Source organism: Mobula hypostoma, chromosome 3, assembly GCF_963921235.1.
Source record: "Mobula hypostoma chromosome 3, sMobHyp1.1, whole genome shotgun sequence".
Classification (NCBI taxonomy): Eukaryota; Metazoa; Chordata; class Chondrichthyes; order Myliobatiformes; family Myliobatidae; genus Mobula; species Mobula hypostoma.
The window spans coordinates 77,008,114-77,031,140 of NC_086099.1; the positions used below are offsets into that span (position 1 = coordinate 77,008,114).

At 43.2% G+C, this 23,027-nt stretch overlaps 1 protein-coding gene across 3 annotated transcripts; it reads left to right on the forward strand.

The window, feature by feature from the left end:
• The first annotated feature begins 391 nt into the window (after positions 1 to 391).
• On the forward strand, positions 392 to 21,600 carry LOC134343448 (uncharacterized). Of its 3 annotated transcripts, XM_063042154.1 has the most exons (4): positions 392 to 550; positions 686 to 781; positions 7,492 to 7,775; positions 21,266 to 21,600. In XM_063042154.1, exons 3-4 carry the CDS (start codon positions 7,512 to 7,514, stop codon positions 21,578 to 21,580), a joined length of 579 nt encoding a protein of 192 aa, XP_062898224.1. In that variant the 5' UTR covers positions 392 to 550; positions 686 to 781; positions 7,492 to 7,511; the 3' UTR covers positions 21,581 to 21,600. The 3 variants fall into 3 exon arrangements, with proteins under 3 accessions (XP_062898224.1, XP_062898222.1, XP_062898225.1); XM_063042152.1 differs by lacking the exon at positions 686 to 781; XM_063042155.1 differs by lacking the exons at positions 686 to 781; positions 21,266 to 21,600 and adding an exon at positions 9,160 to 9,369.
• Positions 21,601 to 23,027: the final 1,427 nt, after the last annotated feature.

The window sequence follows — 23,027 nt, forward strand, 5'->3', positions numbered from 1 at the left end:
GTCCAGCATGGACTAGATGGGCTAAAGGGCCAGTGTCTGTGTTGTAGTGTTGTATGACCCGATGAATCTTTATCGTCTCAGTGGATGACCCCTCCATTATGTTCCCATTATGCAGCTGTGAATTGTCACTGATTAGTCCTGTAACTCAACCACCACCTCTTTTTAATTCCCTCTCTCTTTTCTAGAACATTGAAACCCTGGGATATTAAAAACTCATTCCTGTAGCTCTCTCAGCAAGTCTCTGTTGGTAACAGTTCATTGATTTCCTGGTGATTGAGAGTAGGTGGGTCATTAACTAGCTGGAAATGATTCATCCTACTTTAACGGACAAGAAGTTATAAATAGGATCAAGTGTCAGGGTGTAGTTTAACTAAAGCAGTGGTCTGTCCAACCTTACTATTATCCAATCCCCCAGTCTTTGCTGTATCCAGTTCTCTCAGCCATGCCTGGCAAATGAATTAAATTGTCTGAAGATTTGTCTTGATGATCTCAGGAGATCTCAGGTGTAAACAGAGCTACATTATCTTCTTGGCACCCTGCTGGGGTGGGAGTAAGTGTTTCAGTTTTGTCTTTGATACTCATGACATAACATAACATCGCTGTATAAGTGTTTGCTCTTTGAATGTCCTTGCCTGATTATTTCTCATGTCTGGACAGAATGTATACTTACCATAATTTGTTCAAGTACACACAGCTCAGAAGAATCTATTCCATGTTCTTGGCTCTGGTTTTATGGTTTCTCTCAAACATAATTAATGTCATCAAGAAAAAGTCATTTAAGGTAGGTGGCTGCAAGCCAAAAAAATTTGATTATTGTTCAGTATTTGTACCTGCCCTGCTATTGCAAACATATCCAAAACATTTCAATTTACAAAGCATGTTTCACAACCTCAGCACATTTTAATGTTAATGAATTATTTCTGGGAGATAGTTATTTTTGTATTCTATGAAATACCAAGCATAATCTATAGCTAACAGGCTCCCTTTAAACTTTTTCCCACTGCCTAACAATTTCCCCCACCTCCCACAGTGCCCAAATATTGTTCTAGAATGTAAATGAGTGAACAACTCTGGAACAAGTGTTAAAAGTAAAGCTACAACAGCTTAATTAAAAACAGAATGAACTGGATATATTCAAAAGTTAATGTGCATCCTGTTTTTGTAGCAGATAACCACATCTGCATTTCTGTTTTCGCTTTTCATAAAAATGTTTTTCCACATACAGTGTGAGTTATTCTTAAATGTTAAAATATAGTTATGGATTTCTGAGAGAAGTTTTTTAAAAAACAGAGGAATATACAATGCACTTATTCAGCACATTTGTGGAAACAGTCCAAACACATGTTATGAGATGTTATATTAAAGTTGTATCAGATGATGATAAGGCCTAATTTGGAGTATTGTGTGCAGTTTTGGTCACACAATAAAATAAGTTTGAAAGAGTACAGAGAAAATTTGCAAGGATGTTGCCATGACTTGCGGACCTAAGTTATGGGGAAAGATTGAACAGGTTATGACTATATGCCAATGAACATAGAAGATTGAAGGGGGATTTGATAGAGGTATACAGAATTATGAGAGGTATAGAGAGGGTAATTGTAAGCAGGCTTTTTCCACTGAAGTTGGGTGGGATCAAAACTAGAGGTAATTGGATAAGGGTGAAAGGTGAAAGGTTTACAGGGAACATGAGGGAAACGTCTTCTTCTTCATAGGGTAATGAAAGTGGAATAAGCTGCTGGCACAAGTGGTGCATACAAGCTCAATTTCATCATTTAAGAGAAATTTTGAAAGGTTAATTGAAGGTAGGGGTATGGAGGGCTATGGTCCTGGAGTTGGTCAATGGGAGTAAGCAGCTTAAATATTTTGCCACAGACTAGATGGGCCAAAGGGCCTGTTTCCGTGCTGTACGATTCTATGACTCTCTGACATCTGGCACGTGTGAATGATGACACAGCTGGGACTGCGGAAACTCTCATGAAGGGGTTAGAGTGGCAAGGGCCCAAGCTGATGAAGATGATGTCTGGATTTCCACCTGACCCTTTATAAATTAGCATAGAACAGAGAATTGAATAATTGACTCAGAGCTTGGTATAGGAGAAACCAGTTTCAATTCATTTTGCAATCGTGTCAGTAGTGAAAATAGTGAAAATTTAGAATGCTAAAACGAAAGGACAAAACAATAGTGCAGAATTGCAAAATGAGTGAAGATACTGGAAAGCAAATTGTTTCTGAAATTTTACTTCCACAGAAATGTTTTTTGTTGATGGTAGAATCCTTGAAGCAGAACACAAATATAATTTCAGGCTACTTGTATCACAGAGGAATTTGGAGAAACAAGAAATTAACTTTTATTGAATATAATGTGTTTAATTGCATAACAGAGCCGGCGCTTTGTCATAGTTCAGCTAAGCTGAAAATGTTTTGTTGACGATTTTTGTTGATACTCAGTGTCCGAGGCTTCTTAACTAAGTGTCCAACAATAATCAGCCAGTATTGATGGATTTCAGTTGCCCGGATACTGTTTCTCCATGGCCACAATGTTCTGGTGAAACCTTTCACCATGCTGATCACTGACAGTGCCAAGATTTGCAGGGAAGTCTAAATGGGAATACAGAAATTGAATCTTCAGTGACCTGCTGCACTTCATGATTTTGTATATTTGAAACATGTTGTAAACCAGCTGCATATAGCCTGGTGCTCTGTAGTTACCAAGAAAATTTTCAACAACATCTTTGAATGCCTTCCATGTGATTTCCTCCATTCCCACTAGAGGTTATTCAAGTCGCCTGTCATTGATAACGTGTTTGATTTGTGGCCCAACAAAAATACCTTCCTTAATCTTGGCATCGGTTATTCTGAGAAACAACTGTTTCAAATATCAAAATCCTTCATAGAAATTTTTGTGCCTGGTGACAGCAGATTCCATCTTACTGCCTTGAACCCACTTGTTAAACCCAATTCTCTGACCAGGTCATTTAACTCGGATTGAGTTATCAGATGATGCACAATCAATAAAAGGGTTCAAAATCTGCATCAGTATCAGTGTAATTTGCCATTCCTGGCTCAGGCATCATGGCATCTTTATTTACCCCTTCTAGATTCCATGCCTCTGATTGCTTCAGTCTGGAAGACTATCGTCATGCAGGTCTCATGACTGAAGGGAAATTGGGGTATTCAATAGATTTCTTGTTTTTAGCAGAGAAACCAGACATTCTGGTCAGATAGATGTAGCCGTCTGTCACATGATCCTTCTGTTCTCACCATATCATCCTGAAAGCGAATAGCGTTGAGTATCTCTGAGCCAAGCTCTAAAATTGACAGTGCATGTTGTGCAACAAATGTGAGAAGCCAACGCTTTGTCTTGGTTGCCACCCTGAAGTAGAACTCATGGGCTTTCTTGGTGTGGAGTCATGCTCTGTTTCAGATTTAAGCATATACTCGCCATAAGTATAACGGAAATTTTTGTGGCTGTTGCAACATTGGTGAGGTATTTTGCTACATAGGTACTGATGAAAATACAATACTTTATTATAATGAGTACTCACAATATGCTATGCACAAAGATCATGTGCATCAACATGATCGCAAACCAATATACGTGTAAACACGATACTTTTATAGCCTTTCTAAAACCTGTCCTGCCATGTAGCATCTGCCCTGCCTACGTATGCCCAGGGATGCCTGGACAAGTTAGAAAACTTGTCAGCTTACATTGTGGGCAATGCTTTAATTGACTTGAATTATGAATTGAAATAACAAATATAGGTGTTTTCAAAAAATTGGTGCATGTCAGGGAACTATGGTGATTTTCATGATTAGCAGCCCAAAATCCATAAGATACACCCAAAAATATTCAGGAAACAAAATCTTTGTTGCCCCGTGTTTTAACTAGACACAAGGCTCTTTGTCACAATGTATGTATCAAGGTGGGTGAATTAATACCACAAAAAGAAATACATTACTATGATTTAATGGTCATTACAGAGTCACAATTGCAAAATGATCAAGATGGAGAATGAAATATCTTAGGACGCTTTAGTTTTAGGAAAGATAGGTGAAGTAGCCCTGATATTAAAAATATCAAGATGCAGAAGAAGAAATATCTTAGTTCGCAAATTCAAACTGCATTTGTTTAAGTGGAGCTCAGAAATGCAATGGGTAGAAAACTTTGATGGAATTTTTACATACTTATGCTTTATACTTTATTGTTACCAGACAATTGATACTAGAATGTACAATCATCACAGCAATATTTGATTCTGCGCTTCCCGCTCCCTGGATTACAAATCGGTAGCAAATATTAAAAATTTAAATTATAAATCATAAATAGAAAATAGAAAAATGGAAAGTAAGGTAGTGCAAAAAAACCAAGAGGCAGGTCCATATATTTGGAAGGTACGGCCCAGATCCGGGTCACGACATAGACACCTAAACAGTAATGCAACAATGGTAATACTGTAATGATGAAGTATCTGAATATACATCTGGAGATTGGTCAGACTATTTGGATTTCCCTGAGGTTGAAACTGGACACCACACTGTGCCCATACTTAACACATTAAGATTTCCCAGGAGAAAAGATAGCCAGATGGATGCTTTCTGGCTGTTTGCAGCTATGCAGTATGCAGCTAAGGCACCAGCACAAGATGATTGTGGGCCTTAAGAATGAGGTGGAGGTGCTAATTCAGCGTTGTTTCACTATGGGGGATGCTCTGCTGGTAGGCCCAGACCCAGGGCACTGAGCTAAAAGACAGGAATACAGAGACAGCCTGTCAGCTAATAAAGGTACAGCAATTAGAGGCTGCCCAGCATACTAATTGGCAACTGGATTCTACTGTGCTGGTCATTGATTGGCGTGTTTGAAGCACGCAGCAGCTCTTTCCCATCAGCAGCCATGGCACTGGTGTGGGACGCTCAGCCTCTTGTCTTTTATCCCCTGGGCCCGCTTCACACTGAGGTCACAACCAGTGCTAAAGAACTATTGGGAAAGTTTGGTCCAGACTTAGGAGGCACACGTGCCTGCTTAGCTAAGTACCTGTTTGTAGAATAGTTGGTTTTGTAGTTAGTGTAACTTGGAGGAAGTTTGATGTGTGGTCGAATCTTTTACTGTCTGTAAATAAATGACTAATATGCTTATTTGTAATCTGTGCCTTCTGTCTCACTCACGAAATCCACAAACCTTCATCCATGTTACATCTGCCAACACAATGTCCAAATCTTTGATTTATTGCATATTCATTTGCCTTTCTAGGAGCCTCCTAATAGCCTCTATTGTATTTGTCTCTATAATCACTCCAGTCAGGATATTCTAGGCACCACCATTCTAAACAATTTGCCTGCACATCTCTTTTGAATTTACTTCTTCTCAATTTAGATACATGTCCTGTGGTGATAGAAATTCAAGATTCAAGGTTCAAGATCATTTAATGTAATTTCCAGAACACGTGTAAATACCAGGGGTGATTGATATGTTCGTGGCCTAAGGTAGAAGGAAATAAGTTATACAGCTCTCATTACATGCACGTGCAGTTCAACTCTTCGAGTGATTATGCAGAAAGTTTGAAGTTAGTAACTCATCTCCTTCTACCTTAGGCCATGAACTTATCAATCACCCCTGCTGTGGACCACTTTCTGGAGGTCCAAGACGCTGACTTCTACAAAGAAGGGATCCGTATGCTCCACGACCGCTGGACCCAGTGTGCAAATGTAGGAGGGGACTATGTTGAAAAATAAATGCGCTAGGTTTTCTAAAATTGACCTCTGCTACCTTAGGCCACAAACCTAACAATCACCCCTCGTAAGAACAATATAACTGTTATTCCACTTCTGATGCAGCATAGTACAAGACAAAATAAGATAAAGAACACAATAATAAATAAACATAATAAATATAAATACATAAGATAGCTTATATACACAGATTGCTTGTATGTCCATAAAGTGACACCGGGCACAGGAATGTGCGTGCTTAGAGTGACTCTGACAGTGGAAGGGTTGATCACTCTTCCTGTGTTATAGGGCATTTTTGGGGTTAGCACCTATAGCAAATAACTTCAGCAACTGACTTCAGGCCACCAATCTTCAAATATGAATATAAACTGTAGATTAAATTTAAAATGCAGCTCTGAACAGTGGATTCCTAAAAGCCGTGAATCTTAGTTAATGATAAGGCCAGACAGTACTGATTAAAATGCATGTGGTGTGGGTGTGAAGCGGGAGGTGTGACATTCACAAGAGGCATTGTAAATATGGAATTGTCCTTTGATCTTCAGCACATAAAATGTCATGTAACATTGTGTCGAGCAGATCTCTTCCTTTGAAAGGGTCTCCATATGATGCTTTCTCAGTCTCACTTTCTCAATCGAAGAGACTGCTTCATATCTAGCACTACTTCTCTCTGGTGACTTCATTCATGTGACAATATTTGGAGGCTCATCTGGGATGCCTTCATGCCCCTTTGTGTGGCCAGTGGTCTCAGCATTCTAAGTAGGAGAGAATTTATTAAATTAGCACTTACACTTGGACCTGTTCGGGTCAGTGGCTATGGGTTCGCTAGGAATCATGAACACAGTGGAGAGCTGAACTGGTAGATATAAAAGTTGTGTGTGTGTGTGTGTGTGTGTGTGTGTGTGTGTGTGTGTGTGTGTGTGTGTGTGTGTGTGAGAGAGAGAGACTAAACTTTGTGTGTTAATTTGGTGAGACATGGCCACTAGTTGTGAAGGGTGGTTATTGAAGGTTTGGGATGCCACTGGAGGGTTGTATACAGTATTTGTTCTGGGAACTGTATTTTAGCATATGTGTTGGCGAGGGTCTGTAGCAGATGCAGAGTAATACAGCAGGTATCACGAGTTTAAACACACATAAGTTCCAGATAGCGGATTGAATATTCTATGGTTTTAAGCGTGGACCGTTTAACGTATTCATCATTTATGTTTCGTCATGTGGGAATTAATGTGAAGTTATTTCAGGGAAATGTTTTATCCAGATATATCTGTCAGGGTGGCACCTATTGAGGTCAAGCAACATCAGTCAAGAACCTTAATGATCTGAGTGAGCCCACTGGGAAGATTTAGAATTGGGGATAGTGGTAGGATTGACCTACTCAGCAATGGTGTCCTGGGACAGTGATAAATCAGAGGAGGGGCAGGGAAAAGCTGTAAAGTGGCTGCACTGAACGTAGCTACCGTGATGTCACAGAGAACTTGCTTCGCGCGCCAGCAACTGGGTCATGTAGCAAAGAACTGCTAGAATAGATGTGGGAGGGTAAAGGAGATGATTTGCTACAGCTGTGGCTCCACAGGCCATGATTGGATGTAGTGTCCTAAAAACAGAGGAAAGCATGAAAATCATTCACTAAATCAGGCAGAATCCACAACAGTGCCCTCTCTTTCCAATTTGGCCGCTGGTGAAGTCACAAAAATGGCTGCTGGCAGAGGGAGGAGCTAAGAGGGCGAAATCTTCGAGCTCATCATCTTAAATTCTTCTCTTTAGAGTCTCCTTCTCTCCTTTTCATGGTGGCTGAGGTCCTGCTGGAATCCGTGATCTACACCTGCACTCAAACTGGGGTTCTATACAATGGTGAGTTCCTGCTTCAGGAGCACACTGACTGGCCGTTTTTCAAGGAGCTGACTGAAGGATGTGCAGTTGTGGGGTGTGGCCTCTGGCAGCCCCTGTGGATGATTCAATTCCTTGCCGGTGTCACCAAAAATTTGGAATGTCACGAAGATCGGAACTTTGGGACAACAGTTGTTGCTGTCAGAGACCTCTGTACTCAGGTGAGTGCCCTCTTTTACTTTCTCTCTCTCTCTCTCTCTCTATCTCTCTCTGTCTTGCTCTCTCTCCCCCTTTCTCTCTGTCTCTCGATGGTAGGGTTAGAGGGGATAGTCTGCCGATTTTAAGTTGAATTCTCTCCAATAAGTGTTGCTTCAGATTGCAAAATCGAAACAGTGATCTGTTGAATTTCTCTTGCTGTGGAAAGGGTGACAACTCTCTGTCCCTCGTTAGTGAAAGAAAGGGCCTGTGGTACGTTGAATTGTTGGTGAGCAATAGTTTTTGTTGGACCGCAGATCATAGTCTCTCTTTGGGGGATTGCTATTGCTTGCTTTGTTGGTGATGTGTGCTGATGCTTCCCGCTAGAACAACTGGGGGAAGAGGGAGAGGGGAGGGTTGATGCTTTGCTGCTGCTTGTGTGTGGGAGGCCTTGGGGTTCTAATGTTTTTTGGTCATTTGTGCTTTGGGATTTTCTTCTGTTTCGCGGATGTCAGGTGAAGAGTGAGAATTTCAGGCTGTGTCATGTATACATTCTCTGATATTAAGTGGAGCCGTTGAACCGTTGAACCATTGTTACCAATGGTGGTCATCCACAGATGTTTATTAGGGGCCAGCACTGCAACGTGTCAGTGGACACGGGATCGTTCATACCAACAACTGATCTACCCTTGCCCATGACCACATTACCAGTGTAAGAGGTGAAACAATGAGGGCAGAGAGAAGTCAGCCCCAGGTATTTGAGATTGACAGTGTGCAGCTTCCTGTAGATTTCTGGGTGTGTCCAAACAATGAAGATACCATCCTGGGGATAGACACACTGTGTAAGGCAAGTGCGATCATAGACTCAGGAAAAGGAGAAATAACATGGACAGGACAAGTCGATGTGCAGGAATCTTGTCAGGAGGTCCCAAGGGGATGGGCCACAACAGTCAGGAGCTGTTAGTATTAGGGAAGCTGCCTGAGGTGATTCCAGTTAAAACTCACCAGAAAGGGGATAGAAAGAAGCAGAAAAGGAACAAGTGTGCAAACATCAGTGTGAGGGGGGCAATGGAAGAACAAGAAGCAACATTAATTACGAGTGTACAGAAATAACCTACAACTGCCAATTTAGAATGATTACACGGAGACGTGAAGTTGCGAGCAAAACAACAGTGCACATTGGTGATCAGAGAGAGCCCGAGGGAAAGGAAATAGTCTTCCCATAGCCAGGTGACAAAGTCATGGTGAAGATGCTGGCTGAAAAGGCCAGGATTGCTCCCAGATGGTAGGACAACAGATGGTACTTCTAACAGCGGACACTTATGTCTGTGTGCAGACTCAGTGAGGCAGCCAGTGGAAATACCGGATTCAGGTGAAACTGTAACACTCACCTTCTTGTTGCCTCCACAGACAGAGCAGAAGATGAAGTGTACTTAGTAACCATGTGGTTACAGAGAACCTAAGAGATGAACACTAACTTGCTGCATTATAGCTGATCACAGTCGCTGGAAGAAAACCCGCAGAAAACATGAAGGCAGAGGACACCAAGAGTGTGACAGAAAACTGAGAATAGCATGTTAAAGTGTAACTGTAATGGGACTCTGTATTAAAAGTTGCTTGCTGAAGGTATATAATTTATTACTTTATTGCCGCCAAACAATTGATACTAAAGCATACGACATCACAGCGATATTTGATTCTGCGCTTTGCGCTCCTTGCAGTACAAATCGATAGTAAATATAATAAAAACTTAAATTGTAAATCATAAATAGAAAATAGAAAAGGGAAAGTAAGGTAGTGCAAAAAAACTGAGAGGCAGGTCCGGTTGCTTGGAGGGTACGGCCCAGATCCGCGTCAGGATCCGTTCAGCAGTCTTATCACTGTTGGAAAGAAGCTGTTCCCAAATCTGGCCGTATGAGTCTTCAAGCTCCTGAACCTTCTCCCGGAGGGAAGAGGGACGAAAAGTGTGTTGGCTGGGTGGGTCGTGTCCTTGATTATCCTGGCAGCACTGCTCCGACAGCGTGCGGTGTAAAGTGAGTCCACGGACGGAAGATTGGTTTGTGTGATGTGCTGGGCTGTGTTCACGATCTTCTGCAGCTTCTTCTGGTCTTGGACAGGACAACTTCTATACCAGGTTGTGATGCACCCTAGAAGAATGCTTTCTACGGTGCATCTATAAAAATTAGTGAGGGTTTTAGGGGACAGGCTAAATTTCTTTAGCTTTCTCAGGAAGTAAAGGCGCTGGTGGACCTTCTTGGCAATGGACTCTGCTTGGTTGGACCAAGTCAGGTCATTTGTGATATTGACCGCAAGGAACTTAAAGCTTCTGACCTGTTCCACCTGCGCACCACCGATGTAGATGGGGTCGTGCGGGCCGCTACTCCTTCTGATGTCAACAGCCAATTCCTTCATCTTGCTGATGTTGAGGGATAGTTTATTGTCTTCGCACCATGCCACCAGGTTCTTAATTTCCTCTCTGTACTCAAACTCGTCATTACCCGAGATACGGCCTACAATTGTGCTGTCATCAGCAAACTTGTATATTGAGTTCGATGGAACTTGGCTATACAATCATGGGTGTACAGTGAGTACAGCAGGGGGCTGAGTACACAGCCTTGTGGGGCACTGGTGCTCAGAGTGATTGTAGAGGAGAACTTGTCCCCTATTTTTACAGCCTGGGTCCTGTCTGTGAGGAAGTTGAAGATCCAGCTGCAGATCTGAGTGCTAAGGCCCAGGTTCTGAAGCTTAAGAGTCGGTTTATTTGGAATGATGGTATTAAAGGCAGAGTTGTAGTCAATGAAAAGGAACGTTACATATGCGTCTTTATTCTCCACGTATTCTAAGGAGGAATGTAGGGCCAGAGAAATGGCTACTGCCGTTGATCTTTTGCTCCAGTAGGTGAATTGCAAAGCGTCGAAGTTGACCGGTAGACTGTGGTTGATGTGTGCCATAACCAATCTCTCGAAACACTTCATAACAAATTGATGTCAGAGCCACAGGTCAATAGTCATTCAGGCATGCCACCTTGCTCTTCTTCGGCTCCGGGATTGTCGTTGCCTTGTTAAACCATGAGGGGATCTTAGACTGAAACATGGAGCAGTTGAAGATGTCAGCAAACACTCCAGCTAGCTCACTTGCACAGGCCTGGAGAACCCGTCCCGGGACGCCATCTGGGCCTGTCACCTTCCTTGGATTTATCTTCAGGAAGGCCCTTCTAACGTCCTCCTTCGTGACAATGAATCTTGATGCCACCAGGTCCGGTTCATCCAGAGGGGGCGGGATGCTCCTCTTCTGTTCGAATCTTGCATAGAATACGTTAAGTTCGTCAGGAAGAGAAGTGCTACAGTTATTGATATTCCCAGCCTTTTCTTTGCACCCAATGATCTCATTTAGACCCTGCCATAGTCTACTGACATCCCTCTGGTTAGCCTGGGCTTCCAACTTGGCTCGATATTGCCTCATGGCGCCCTTAATGGCTTTCTGGAGTTCATGCCTGGATTCTGTGTAGTGACTGGTAATCCCTAGACCTAAAAGCTGCAGCTCTAAGCTTCAAAAGGGACTGGAACTCATAATTCATCCAAGGTTTCCGGTTAGGGAATACCTGGATTGTCCTGCAAGACACACAGTCCTCTGTGCATTTCCAGATAAATTCTGTGACAGCTGAGGCATACTCATCGAGGTTAGCTGATGAGTCCATGAATACCAGCCAGTCCACTGATTCATAGCAGTCACAGAGGACCTCATTCGTTTCCTCCGTCCAACACGACACTACTTTTGACACCGTGACCTCCCGCTTCAGTTTCTGTTTGTAAGCCGGGAGGAGGAATATGGCCTGATGGTCCGATTTTCCAAAGTGAGGTTGTGGGACGGAACGGTAAGCATCCTTGGCCTCTGTGTAGCAGTGGTCAAGAATATTCAGGCCTCCAGTGGGGCAGGAGACATGTTGGTATAACTTTGGCAGCGCCTTTCTGAGGTTGGCCTGGTTAAAGTCCCCGGCTGTAATGAGCAAAGCCTCTGGATACCTGGTCTCAAGTTCACTGATGTCGGCATACTGTGTGTTCAGAGCACACTCCACGTCAGCCTGGGGGGGGATGTAGTCCGCTGTCAGTATGACCAAGGTGAATTCCCGTGGCAGATAGTAGGGACGACACTTCACCGACAGGTGTTCCAGGTCCGGGCTGCAAGAGCTTGTCAGTGCCACTCTGTCTGAGCACCACGCAGTGTTGATCAGTAGGCAGACAAACCTCCCCTTGTCTTGCCCGAAGACGCCATGCAGTCCATCCGACGGATCGAAAATCCCTCCGGTTGGATGGCACAGTCAGAGGTAGCAGGGGAGAACCAGGTCTCAGTGAAACAGAATACACAGCAGTTCTGCATCTCCCTGCAGTAGGTGAGACTCCCTTTAAGATCATCCACCTTGTTCTCTATGGCTTGCACATTAGCTAATAGGATGGTGGGCATAGGGACCCTGAAGCCCCTCAGCTTCAATCTGACCAGCAGCCCAGCTCTTTTCCCACGCTTCCTCGGTAAATAGTGCATCTTTCCAGGTTTCCATCGATGCAGTGTGTTGTTGTCAGCTCTTTTAGGTTGGTGGACGCATCCCACGGGGATCGATCGGCAGGTCGCGTCATCAGGCGCTCCGGGTCAGGCCGAGTGATAAGGGAGGCTCCGCTGCCACTTCCAGCTGCCGGCAGCCCAGGCTGTCGATCGGGTCGGGCCCCGAAGCCGACACTTAATCCTGGAGGACCGGGCTGCCGGCTGGATCGGGCACCGGAGCCGACTCTCACCCTCGGATGATCTGACTGCTGGCTGAACCAGGCCCTGGAGCCAACTCTCAGCCCCGGAGGGCCGGGCTGCCGGCTGAAACAAGTCCGTGAGCTGAGTCACGGTTGCGGAGGCCTCTGCTCCAGCTGAGACTCAGGCTCGATTTCCGAGGTCGGCAGCGGAGGCCTCACCTCTGGCAGGTGTGGATGGCCACTGACGGGGCTCTACGGTGGTTGCTCCGGGGAAGCGTCTGGGGCACCTTAGGTCTCCGACGTCACTTCTGTGTGGTCGTCTGCTCCGGAGAGGTGCTGGTTGGAATGGGCCGCGTCTCCAAGCGCTCTGGCACGGTAGCAGGCTGCAGGTCTCTGGGAATGTGGTGGGCCTCAGACCAGGCCTCGCTGGTTGGGTCCAGGTGTGGTCCGGAGTTGAAGAATCAATTCTGGCACGTCGGTGATTTCCAGCTGGGTCAGTTGCTTCGCCAGGGTGTTATTGATCTTGCTAGACGTAGAAGATTGGAGGTTTAGAAGGGTTTCTTGGGTATAGGATAGTGTGGAGGGCATTTTGCTTGGGAGAGCATCCACAGAGTCGCCATTACTTATAGTAGTATGTATAGAATAGAATAGACAAGGTATTGGGGAAAATAGATAGGAAAGGATCCAAGTTATAGCAGAGACATCAGGTACCACAATTTCGATGGCATGGCAGACTGTGAAACAGTAGAAATTGTACAGGGCATCTGAAGGCGGTCATCCCAGCCTGAATGGGGAGTGAATACAAATAAGTTGGGCCCTTTCAGTGGTAGGGCCAGGGATCCATTGGACAGTCTGGAAGGGGGCCACCAGGGGGAGGTCCTTGTAGTCATTCAAATAGAGGCAACCCCAGCCCCTCCTGTGCATCAATGAGAGGTTCTGTAAGCCTGATACACTTATCTTGCTGGTGCCCCTGGAAAGAGAGTTATTAGCTATCAGAGAATGAAGGGGTGATGATGATGAATATGATTAAACTGCAACCGATTAGCAGGGAAGGAGGCAACAGGCATATGAATAACGAAGCTGCATTTTTAATGCCTGTTGTTCAAATTTCTGGAACAATCTTTCAATTTAGCATCTTGATGTTAGCCATTAGGAATGATTGGGTAGATGTAGGTGCACATAGAGTAATTGGAAGGGATTCCAAAGCAGGGCATTTCTAGGCCCTATTTGAGTAGATCCTCCTTAAGGTTGGCCTTTCCTTGTATAAATTTATTTTTGCCTAGGAAGGACTGTTGGGGTGTTTTTAGGGTTAACACATTTAGCAAATAACTTCAGCAACTGACTTCAGCCACCAATCTTCAAGTAGGAATATAGACTGTGGATTAAATTTAAAATGCAACTCTGAATAATGGGTTTCTAAAAGCCACAAATCATAGTTAATGGGAAGACCAGACAATGCTGATTAAAATGCATTTAGATGTCTGTGGTGTGGCTGCAAAGCAGAAGGTGTGAAGTTTGTGTGTAGATTATAGGAAGCATTGTGGAAGCATTGTATAAATGGAATTGTCCTTTGATCTTTAGCACATAATATGTTGTGTAGTGTTGGGTCGAGCAGACCTCTTCCTTCAAAATGGTCTCCATATGATGCCTGCTGGGTCTCATTTTGCTGAACAGAGAGACTGCTTCATGTCTACCAGTACTTTTCTCTGGTGAATTTTTTTCACATGACAACAACTGCTTGGGGAAAATAACTGTTTTTGAGTCTGATTATCCTGGTGTGGATGCTACTCCCTCCATGTTGGGAGTAGGACAAAGAGTCTATTGGTGAGATTTTGCATGATATTACTGACCCTTTTCCAGCACCTTTCTGTAAATATGTCCTTATTGATGAATTTCAACCCTGGGAAAAGGATACTGGCTGTCTACTCTTTCTCTCTCTCTTATCATTGTTTAAAGCTATCAGGTCTCCCCTCAACCTTCACCGTTCCAGAGAAAACATCCCAAATTTGTCAAATCTCTCCTTACAACGCACGCTTTCTAATCCAGGCAATATTCTAGTAAACATGAGGATGTCTGCAGTTGCTCAAAATGCAAAGCAAAACACAAAATGCTGGAGGATCTCATCAGGTCAGGCAGCATCTATGGAAATTAATACACAGTTGATGTTTTGAGCTGAGATCCTTCTTCAGGAAACCTCCTCTGCATCACTTTCAACTCCTGAATTTTCCTATAATGAGGTGACCAAAAATGAATACTATAATTTAGATGTGGCCTAAGCAGAGTTTTATAAAGCTGTGAGATAACTTGCTGACTCTTGAACTCAGTTCCTTGACTAGTAAGTATAAGCTTGCCACATACCCATCAACTCTGTGGCCACTCTCATGGATCTACAGACTTAAACCCAAAGATCCCTCTGCTTATCAACACTGTTAATGGTTTTGCCATTAACAGTGTACTATCTCTTTAAATCTGATCTCCCAAAATGGAACATTTCACATCTAGCTGAGTTAAACTCCAGCAGTCATTTCTCTGCCCATATCAGCAAATTATCCCATTGTATCACTTTTCAGTCTTTTATACCCTTACAATGTGGCAGCTATATTGGACCCTGGTCAGACCCCACTTGGAGTACTGTGCTCAGTTCTGGTTGCCTCACTATAGGAAGGATGTGGAAACCATAGAAAGGGTGCAGAGGAGATTTACAAGGATGTTGCCTGGATTGGGGAGCATGTCTTATGAGAATAGGTTGAGTGAACTTGGCCTTTTTTCCTTGAAGCGACGGAGGATGAGAGGTGACCTGACAGATGTGCAAGATGATGAGAGGCATAGATTGTGTAGATAGTTAAAATCCCCCAGGGCTGAAATGGCTAGCATGAGAGGGCACAGTTTTAAGGTGCTTGGAAGCAGGGACAGAGGAATTATCAGGGATAAGTTTTTTACGCAGAGAGTGGTGAGTGCGTGGAACGGGCTGCCGCTGGTGGAGGCGGATACGATAGAGTCTTTTTAGAAACTCTTGGACAGGTATATGGAGCTCTGAAAAATAGAGGGTTATGGGTAACCCTAGGTAATTTCTCAGGTAAGGAAACGTTCGGCCCAGCTTTGTGGGACGAAGGGCCTATATTGTGCTGTAGATTTTCTATGTTTCTAACCACTTTTCATATCATCTACAAACTTACTAACTCACACATCTACATTTTCATCCAGGTCATTAATAAACTGTGTATTACAAAGAGCAAAGATCCCTATGGAACACCACTAGTCACAGATTTCCAACCAGAATTAATGCATTACACCCTATCCTCGTTATATGCGGGGGATACGTTCCTCGAAGTCGACACATAATGTGAAAATGCATAATGTGAATAAATATTTATATGGAGAAAATAGGGATGCATTCGTGAGGGCTTCCTAAATATGTTTTATCTGTAATTTATTCACATTTTCATACCAATACGACACAAAAGCAGTACCACAAGGCAGCATTCATATTATATTTCATCAATTTAAGGTAATATTCAACATAATACATCATAGAAAGTTAATATACTAGGGTGTACAGTACTCACCAACAGAGGCAGGTGTGTTCGCTCCGGGAGATGAGTGGTTGTTGTGGTGTCAGGCAGCTTTACATGGATGAGGTGGATGGTTGGGTGTCGTCAGCATCATCAAGGTCAGCAAGGGGTGAAGGGAGACTCACAAAACTCTCAGTACTGCCTGCATCAGGAGATTTCACCGGTTTGAAGAAAGTGGTGTGGATTGTTTGTCTGGCAGCATTTTGTTTTTCAGCATAAATTTGCTTGTAGGGAAGAAGGCGTGACTGCAGGAAATGACTGAAATGCTGACTCCGTTCTAAACTTGGGTCCATCTCCATCGCCATTTGTGCCAAGTGTTCCAAAGCCTTAAAAAATTCTGCCAGTTGCTTCAGAGTGGAAGACCTGACCTTTTTCCAGGATTCATCAATGCTGTTGATGGCATGTCTGATGTTGAAGGACTTCCACCATTCCCTCCCCGTTGGTAAACTACCGGGATTTTCAAAATCGTCTGTTGCTTGCTGCACCTGACAGACAGTTCACCGTAAAAAAAAATACGCCTTGAATGTGGATCTCGCACTTTGGTCAAGTGGTTGAATCAGTGATGTTGCGTTAGGCGGCAGGAAACGCACTGTTATGTTAGGATGAATGCTGTCCAAATGTTTAGGATGGGCTGGCGCATTGTCAAGCAACAAAAGAACTTTAAAGGCAAGATTCTGTTCCCGACAGTAGCGTTCAGCCTCAACAGCAAAATGATTAGCAAACCGATCTTCGAAGATTTGACCAGTGACCCTTGCTTTCTTGCTAGCCGCCCAGTGGACAGGAAGCATATTCTTACTCAAACCCTTAAGAGCACGGGGGTTTAGTGAATGGTACACTAAGAGAGGTTTCATCTTACAGTTTCCTTCAGCATTGGAACACATAAGCAAAGTCAATCTATCCTTTGCTGCCTTGAAACCTGACACAGTTTTTTCATCCTTATTTATGTAAGTGCGTTTCGGCATACGCTTCCAATAAAGCCCGGTCTCGTCTGCATTAAACACCTTCTTTGGTGTGATGCCTAACTCAGCTATCATAGCTCACAACCGTGCAGGGTAGTGTCCCAGAGCTGTGTTACCTTCACCTGACCCCACCCTGTTTATAATTTCCAACTTTTTTCCAAGTGTTAAAGTGGTTCTCTGCAGCTTAGCTGATGGCCCAGGACTTGACATTGGACGCTTAGGAGGCATAGTTAAATATTTCAAGCACAAAATCACTGCACCATAGGTAAAAACACAAAAGTTTAAGAGCGCAAGATCGCACATCCACACGTTGCCAAAACCAATGCGCGACTGGTGGGAGTGAGACTGTGAGGCGTGCGCTCCTGACTTGTATTGGCGGAAAAGCAGTTCTATTCGCTTAACTGTGAGTTTTAGAGGCATAAAACGAGACGTTGGTAGAAATAGGTTCCTTGCATAACTGTGAATCTGCATTGTCTGAACACGCATATAACGAGGATAGAGTGTATTTACAATGACATACTGTATATCCCATTAAGTGAAGAAAAATAGGAAATGTCATCCAGCCAAGCCTGCCAAGAGAAATTCAAGATAAAACTAGATCAAAGGTGAAATACCTATAATTTTAATATAAATCGGTAGGCTGGAAGATTAGGATGTTTTTCACAATTCCGCAAGAAATAAACAAGACATAGTCTTGAGAGTGATCATGTATACTGTAAGGCATTGTGCTAACCAGTATGCTACCGTGCCATCCACAAATATGGGACTGGATTCTGTTTCTCATGAAGTTTCATCAACACATTACTTTGGTTGTTTGACAAGATGCCGCAGGAAATCGGTGACGATTACACCACAGGTAGCAGAAGGTGAGGACTTGGTCAAAATCTTTTGATAGTCGGGTTCATTTCAAAATAGCTAACTTAATCAAATAGATAGATAAAACTGGAAAGGTATGTTCCTGTTAGAAGGAAGGACAGGGATGGAAAGCTTCAGAAGTTAGGATCAAATGGATCACATGAAGATTCCAATGAAGCCAGAAAAAAAAACTAAAGAAGGGAATTTGGAAAGCCAGGAGGGGCTATGAAAAATCCTTGGCAAATAGGATTAAGGTGAATCCCAAGGCATTCTACACATACATCAGGAGCAAGAGAATATATAAGGAGAGGGTGTGGCCACTCAAGGATAAAGGGGGAAATATTTGCTTGGATGCAGAGAATCTGAGTGAGGTAACTAATGAGCATTTTGCTTCAGTATTTTCCAAGGCAAAAGACATAATAGACCAGGAGATCAGTGCTGAGTGCATAGATATGTTAGGGCTTTTAGAGGTCAAAGAGGAGGAAGTGTTGGGTCTCCAAGTGAGTGTTAAGGTGGATAAATCCCTGGGGCCCAATGGGTTTTACCCCAGGTTATTGAGGGAGGCAGAGATGAGATGGCTGGGGCATTGACCGTATCTTTGTGCCCTCTTTAGGCACAAGACTGGCACGTAGCTAATATTGTACCTCTATTTAAGAAGGGAAATAGGGAAAATCCTGGAATCTTAAGATTGGTGAGTCTTAAGTCAGTTGTAGGGAAATTGCTGAAGAAAATCCTGAGGGATAGGATATATGAGCATTTGGAAACCCATAGTCTAATTTGGACGAGCCAGCATAGCTTTGTGAGGAGCAAGTCATGCCTTACCAACTTGATTGAGCATTTTAATGAGATGATGAGAGAGATTGATGAAAGTAGAACAGTGGATGTTGCCCATATGGATTTTAGTAAGGCGTTTGACCAAGTCCCTTATGGAAGGCTAATCCAGCAGATTAGGGTGCATGGGATCCATCGCGAATTGGCTGTTTGTATTCAGAACTGGCTTGCGCAAAGAAGATACAGGGAAGTGGTTGAGGGACTTAATCAAGCTAGAGGTCTGTAATTAATGGTATTCTGCAGGTATCTTGCTGGGACCTATGCTACTTGTGATGTTTATAAATGACCTGGATGAAAATGTAGATGGGTGGGTTAGTAAGTTTGTGCATGATACCAAGATTGTTGGAGATATGGATGTTGTGGAAGACATGGCAAAGAATACAGCATGATATAAATCAGTTGTAGACATGAGCAAGAGAAGTGGCAGATGGAGTTTAACCCAGATAAATGTGAGTGTTGCACCTTAGCAGGGCAAACACAAGGAGACCAGTAGACTGTTAAGGGCAGAATCCTTAACAGTGTTGCTGAGCAGAAAGATCTTGGGGTCCAAGTTTATAGCTCCTTGAAAGTGGCTACACATGTTGATGGAGTGGTTAAGAAGGATTATGGAATGCTTGTTTTTATTAGTCGAGGCATTGAGTTCAAATGTCAAGAAGTTATGTCATAATTTTACAGAACTCTGGTTAGGTAACAGCTGATGCTGTTGCTTGTTGATGCTTCCCGCTAGAACAACTGGGGGAAGAGGGGGAGGGGAGGGTTGATGCTTTGCTGCTGCTTGTGTGTGGGAGGCCTTGGGGTTCTAATGTTTTTTGGTCATTTGTGCTTTGGGATTTTCTTCTGTTTCGCGGATGTCAGGTGAAGAGTGAGAATTTCAGGCTGTGTCATGTATACATTCTCTGATATTAAGTGGAGCCGTTGAACCGTTGAACCATTGTTACCAATGGTGGTCATCCACAGATGTTTATTAGGGGCCAGCACTGCAACGTGTCAGTGGACACGGAATCGTTCATACCAACAACTGATCTACCCTTGCCCACGACCACATTACCAGTGTAAGAGGTGAAACAATGAGGGCAGAGAGAAGTCAGCCCCAGGTATTTGAGATTGACGGTGTGCAGCTTCCTGTAGATTTCTGGGTGTGTCCAAACAATGAAGATACCATCCTGGGGATAGACACACTGTGTAAGGCAAGTGCAATCATAGACTCAGGAAAAGGAGAAATAACATGGACAGGACAAGTCGATGTGCAGGAATCTTGTCAGGAGGTCCCAAGGGGATGGGCCACAACAGTCAGGAGCTGTCAGTATTAGGGAAGCTGCCCGAGGTGATTCCAGTTAAAACTCACCAGAAAGGGGATAGAAAGAAGCAGAAAAGGAACAAGTGTGCAAACATCAGTGTGAGGGGGGCAATGGAAGAACAAGAAGCAACAGAGATTACGAGTGTACAGAAAGAACCTACAACTGCCAATTTAGAATGATTACACGGAGACGTGAAGTTGCGAGCAAAACAACAGTGCACATTGGTGATCAGAGAGAGCCCGAGGGAAAGAAAATAGTCTTCCCATAGCCAGGTGACAAAGTCATGGTGAAGATGCTGGCTGAAAAGGCCAGGATTGCTCCCAGATGGATAGGACAACAGATGGTACTTCTAACAGCGGACTCTTATGTTTGTGTGCAGACTCAGTGAGGCAGCCAGTGGAAATACCGGATTCAGGTGAAACTGTAACACTCACCTTCTTGTTGCCTCCACAGACAGAGCGGAAGACGAAGTGTACTTAGTAACCATGTGGTTACAGAGAACCTAAGAGATGAACACTAACTTGCCGCATTATAGCTGATCACAGTTGCTGGAAGAAAACCCGCAGAAAACATGAAGGCAGAGGACACCAAGAGTGTGACAGAAAACTGAGAATAGCATGTTAAAGTGTAACTGTAATGGGACTCTGTATTAAAAGTTGCTTGCTGAAGGTATATAATTTATTACTTTATTGCCGCCAAACAATTGATACTAAAGCATACGACATCACAGCGATATTAGATAGGCACATGAATGAGGAAGATGGAGGCATATGTAGGTAGGAAGGATTAGTTTTTTGGGTTTCTAATCTACTTTTTAGCTGGTTCGACACAACATTGTGGGCTGAAGGGTTTGTTCCTGTGCAGTACTATTTCAACTAATGCTGCTAGTCTGAACTAATGAAATTCCACTAAGCTCAGTGGTGAGTAGGAGTTCAGCAGCATGAACATCTGATCCCAGACATTTTCCAGCTGCAACATGCAAGTACGAAATTCCAGCCGTGGTAGTTCTCATTGTAGATTCTGGCAAGTCAGCAGCTGATGCCAGTACATATAAACACTAACAGAAAACTTAAAGGAAAAGGAAAGCAATTGCTTGTATTTACTTTGCCCTATATACACTCAGTGTCTAGTTTATTAGGTACCTCCTAATAAATTGGACATTGGTGGAGCTTAGGAGGAATGATGGCACTAACAGTGACTCCTTTGCTTTCATCTTCAGAAACAGCTCTATTTTTACCTTTAATATCTTTATTTGTTCCTTTCAGGGTTCTTTTGAAGACCCTGACCTGGAGTTACATGCAGGCTTCGGTTCTTTGTGGAAATGGGACCCGTTCTCGGGGTTCCACGACTGGCTGCTATTCAATATGCCAAGGGTTTGGCCTGAGAATCTCGATCGTGTTCGGAAGCCTAAGATCTTGGGGCTCTGGAGATGGACGGATCGAGGGTCGGTGACATGGCTGGAGACTTGGGTGTCGTCGGGGAGGCCGGAAAATCTTTCGCCGTGGGCCCAAAGACCCGAGGTTTTTGTGATCTTCGGACACAGAGCTTGGGGAGAGAGAGAATGCTGGATGAAATGCTAAGTCTTCGGGGTAACTGCAAGTCTGTGTCTTTGCTATCGCTTGGCTCACACTTTGGCTCGGTGATGGTGCCAATGTGTATTTTTTTGCTGGTGGGCGGAGGGGGGATCATTGCTCACTGCCGCTTACGCACGGGAGGGGGGAGCTGGGGGGACTTTGGGGTTCTCAGGTTTAACTCTCATTCGTTCTTTGGGGCAGTTCTCTGTTTTCGTGGATGTTTTGCGAAGTAAAAGCATTCCGGGATGTATATTGTATACATTCCTCTAGCATTAAACTTGACCTTTGAACCTCCTGTACCCAATAAAGTGATCACTAAGTATATGTTTGTTGTCTTCCACTGTAGCCCATACACTTCACGGTTCGGTGTGTTGCGCATTCAGAGATGTTCTTCCACACACCACTGTTGTATTCATGGTATTTGAGTTACCATTGACTTCCTGTCATGTTGAACCAGAATGGCCATTTTCTTTTGATCTCTCTCATTAACGAAGCGTTTTCATTCACAAAGCTGCCAATCCCCATTCTATTGTCTGGTGTTGTGTATTTAATATTTTGGTAATATTTGAGTAATCTTGTAAATATATTGTTTGATTAAGTATACTTTGTTGTTTATATAATTCATTATGGTTATATGTAAAAAAGTATGAATTGCATATGTCATCACTCTGCCATGTGAAATATGTGCCCCTTGATTAAAGCAAACAAAAAGTTAGACTCACATTTTGGACTCCCATGCCTTCTTTCAATTAACTTAATATCTTGAAGTTACAAAAACCTAATGCTGGTGGTGAGGTATTTTTAAAATGAACTCAAGATGGCTATTGACCTGTTGAATTGCAGCGAGTTGATCGAATGAAAAAAGTGCAGCGAAGAATGCAAGTAAAAAACATAACTCAGCACGTGCAGAGATGGTTGAGTATAAAATAGCAGAACAGCACATGTTCTTTGGAAGGGGAGACATGATTGAGTTTTTAAAAAAGTTAGAAAACAGAAGCATTCACAGGTTAATAAAGAATGAATACTGAGTGATAATAATTATTAAACACAGTTGAAATGACTGGCTACATTTTATTACACAACAAATAACTGGATTTTATATGCTGAGCAAATTGAACAGTATTTTTAAGAAAATGAAATAGTCAATCAGAAACAGTACCAATTTTGCTCAGTGTATTGTGTTTAAAAGCATACAATTTGCTTCAAAGTTTGACTGCTCCAACCAAACCAGCAGAAATGAGTTCGCTGATATAGTCAAAGTAAGGCAGGAACATATAGAACTGAAACCATTATGATTACAAAAAGATTTAGGTTTCATAAGTGGAATCAAAAAGGGGGGTGGTTCATTTCCACATACATAGCTGAAATGAAGATATTTCTGTTCGATAATGGACTTATTGATGCATTGAGCAATCATTTAGTTTGTGGGATCTTACAAGAAGATATTCAAAAA

Bases quoted from the DNA above. Each gene is read 5' to 3' on its own strand.
- LOC134343448 (XM_063042152.1), top strand. From the start codon at position 484: ATGATCTCAGGAGATCTCAGGTGTAAACAGAGCTACATTATCTTCTTG. The intron at 551-7,491 runs GTAAGTGTTTCA...TCTTCTCTTTAG, and splicing joins GGCACCCTGCTGGGGTGGGA to AGTCTCCTTCTCTCCTTTTC. The intron at 7,776-21,265 runs GTGAGTGCCCTC...TGTTCCTTTCAG, and splicing joins TCAGAGACCTCTGTACTCAG to GGTTCTTTTGAAGACCCTGA.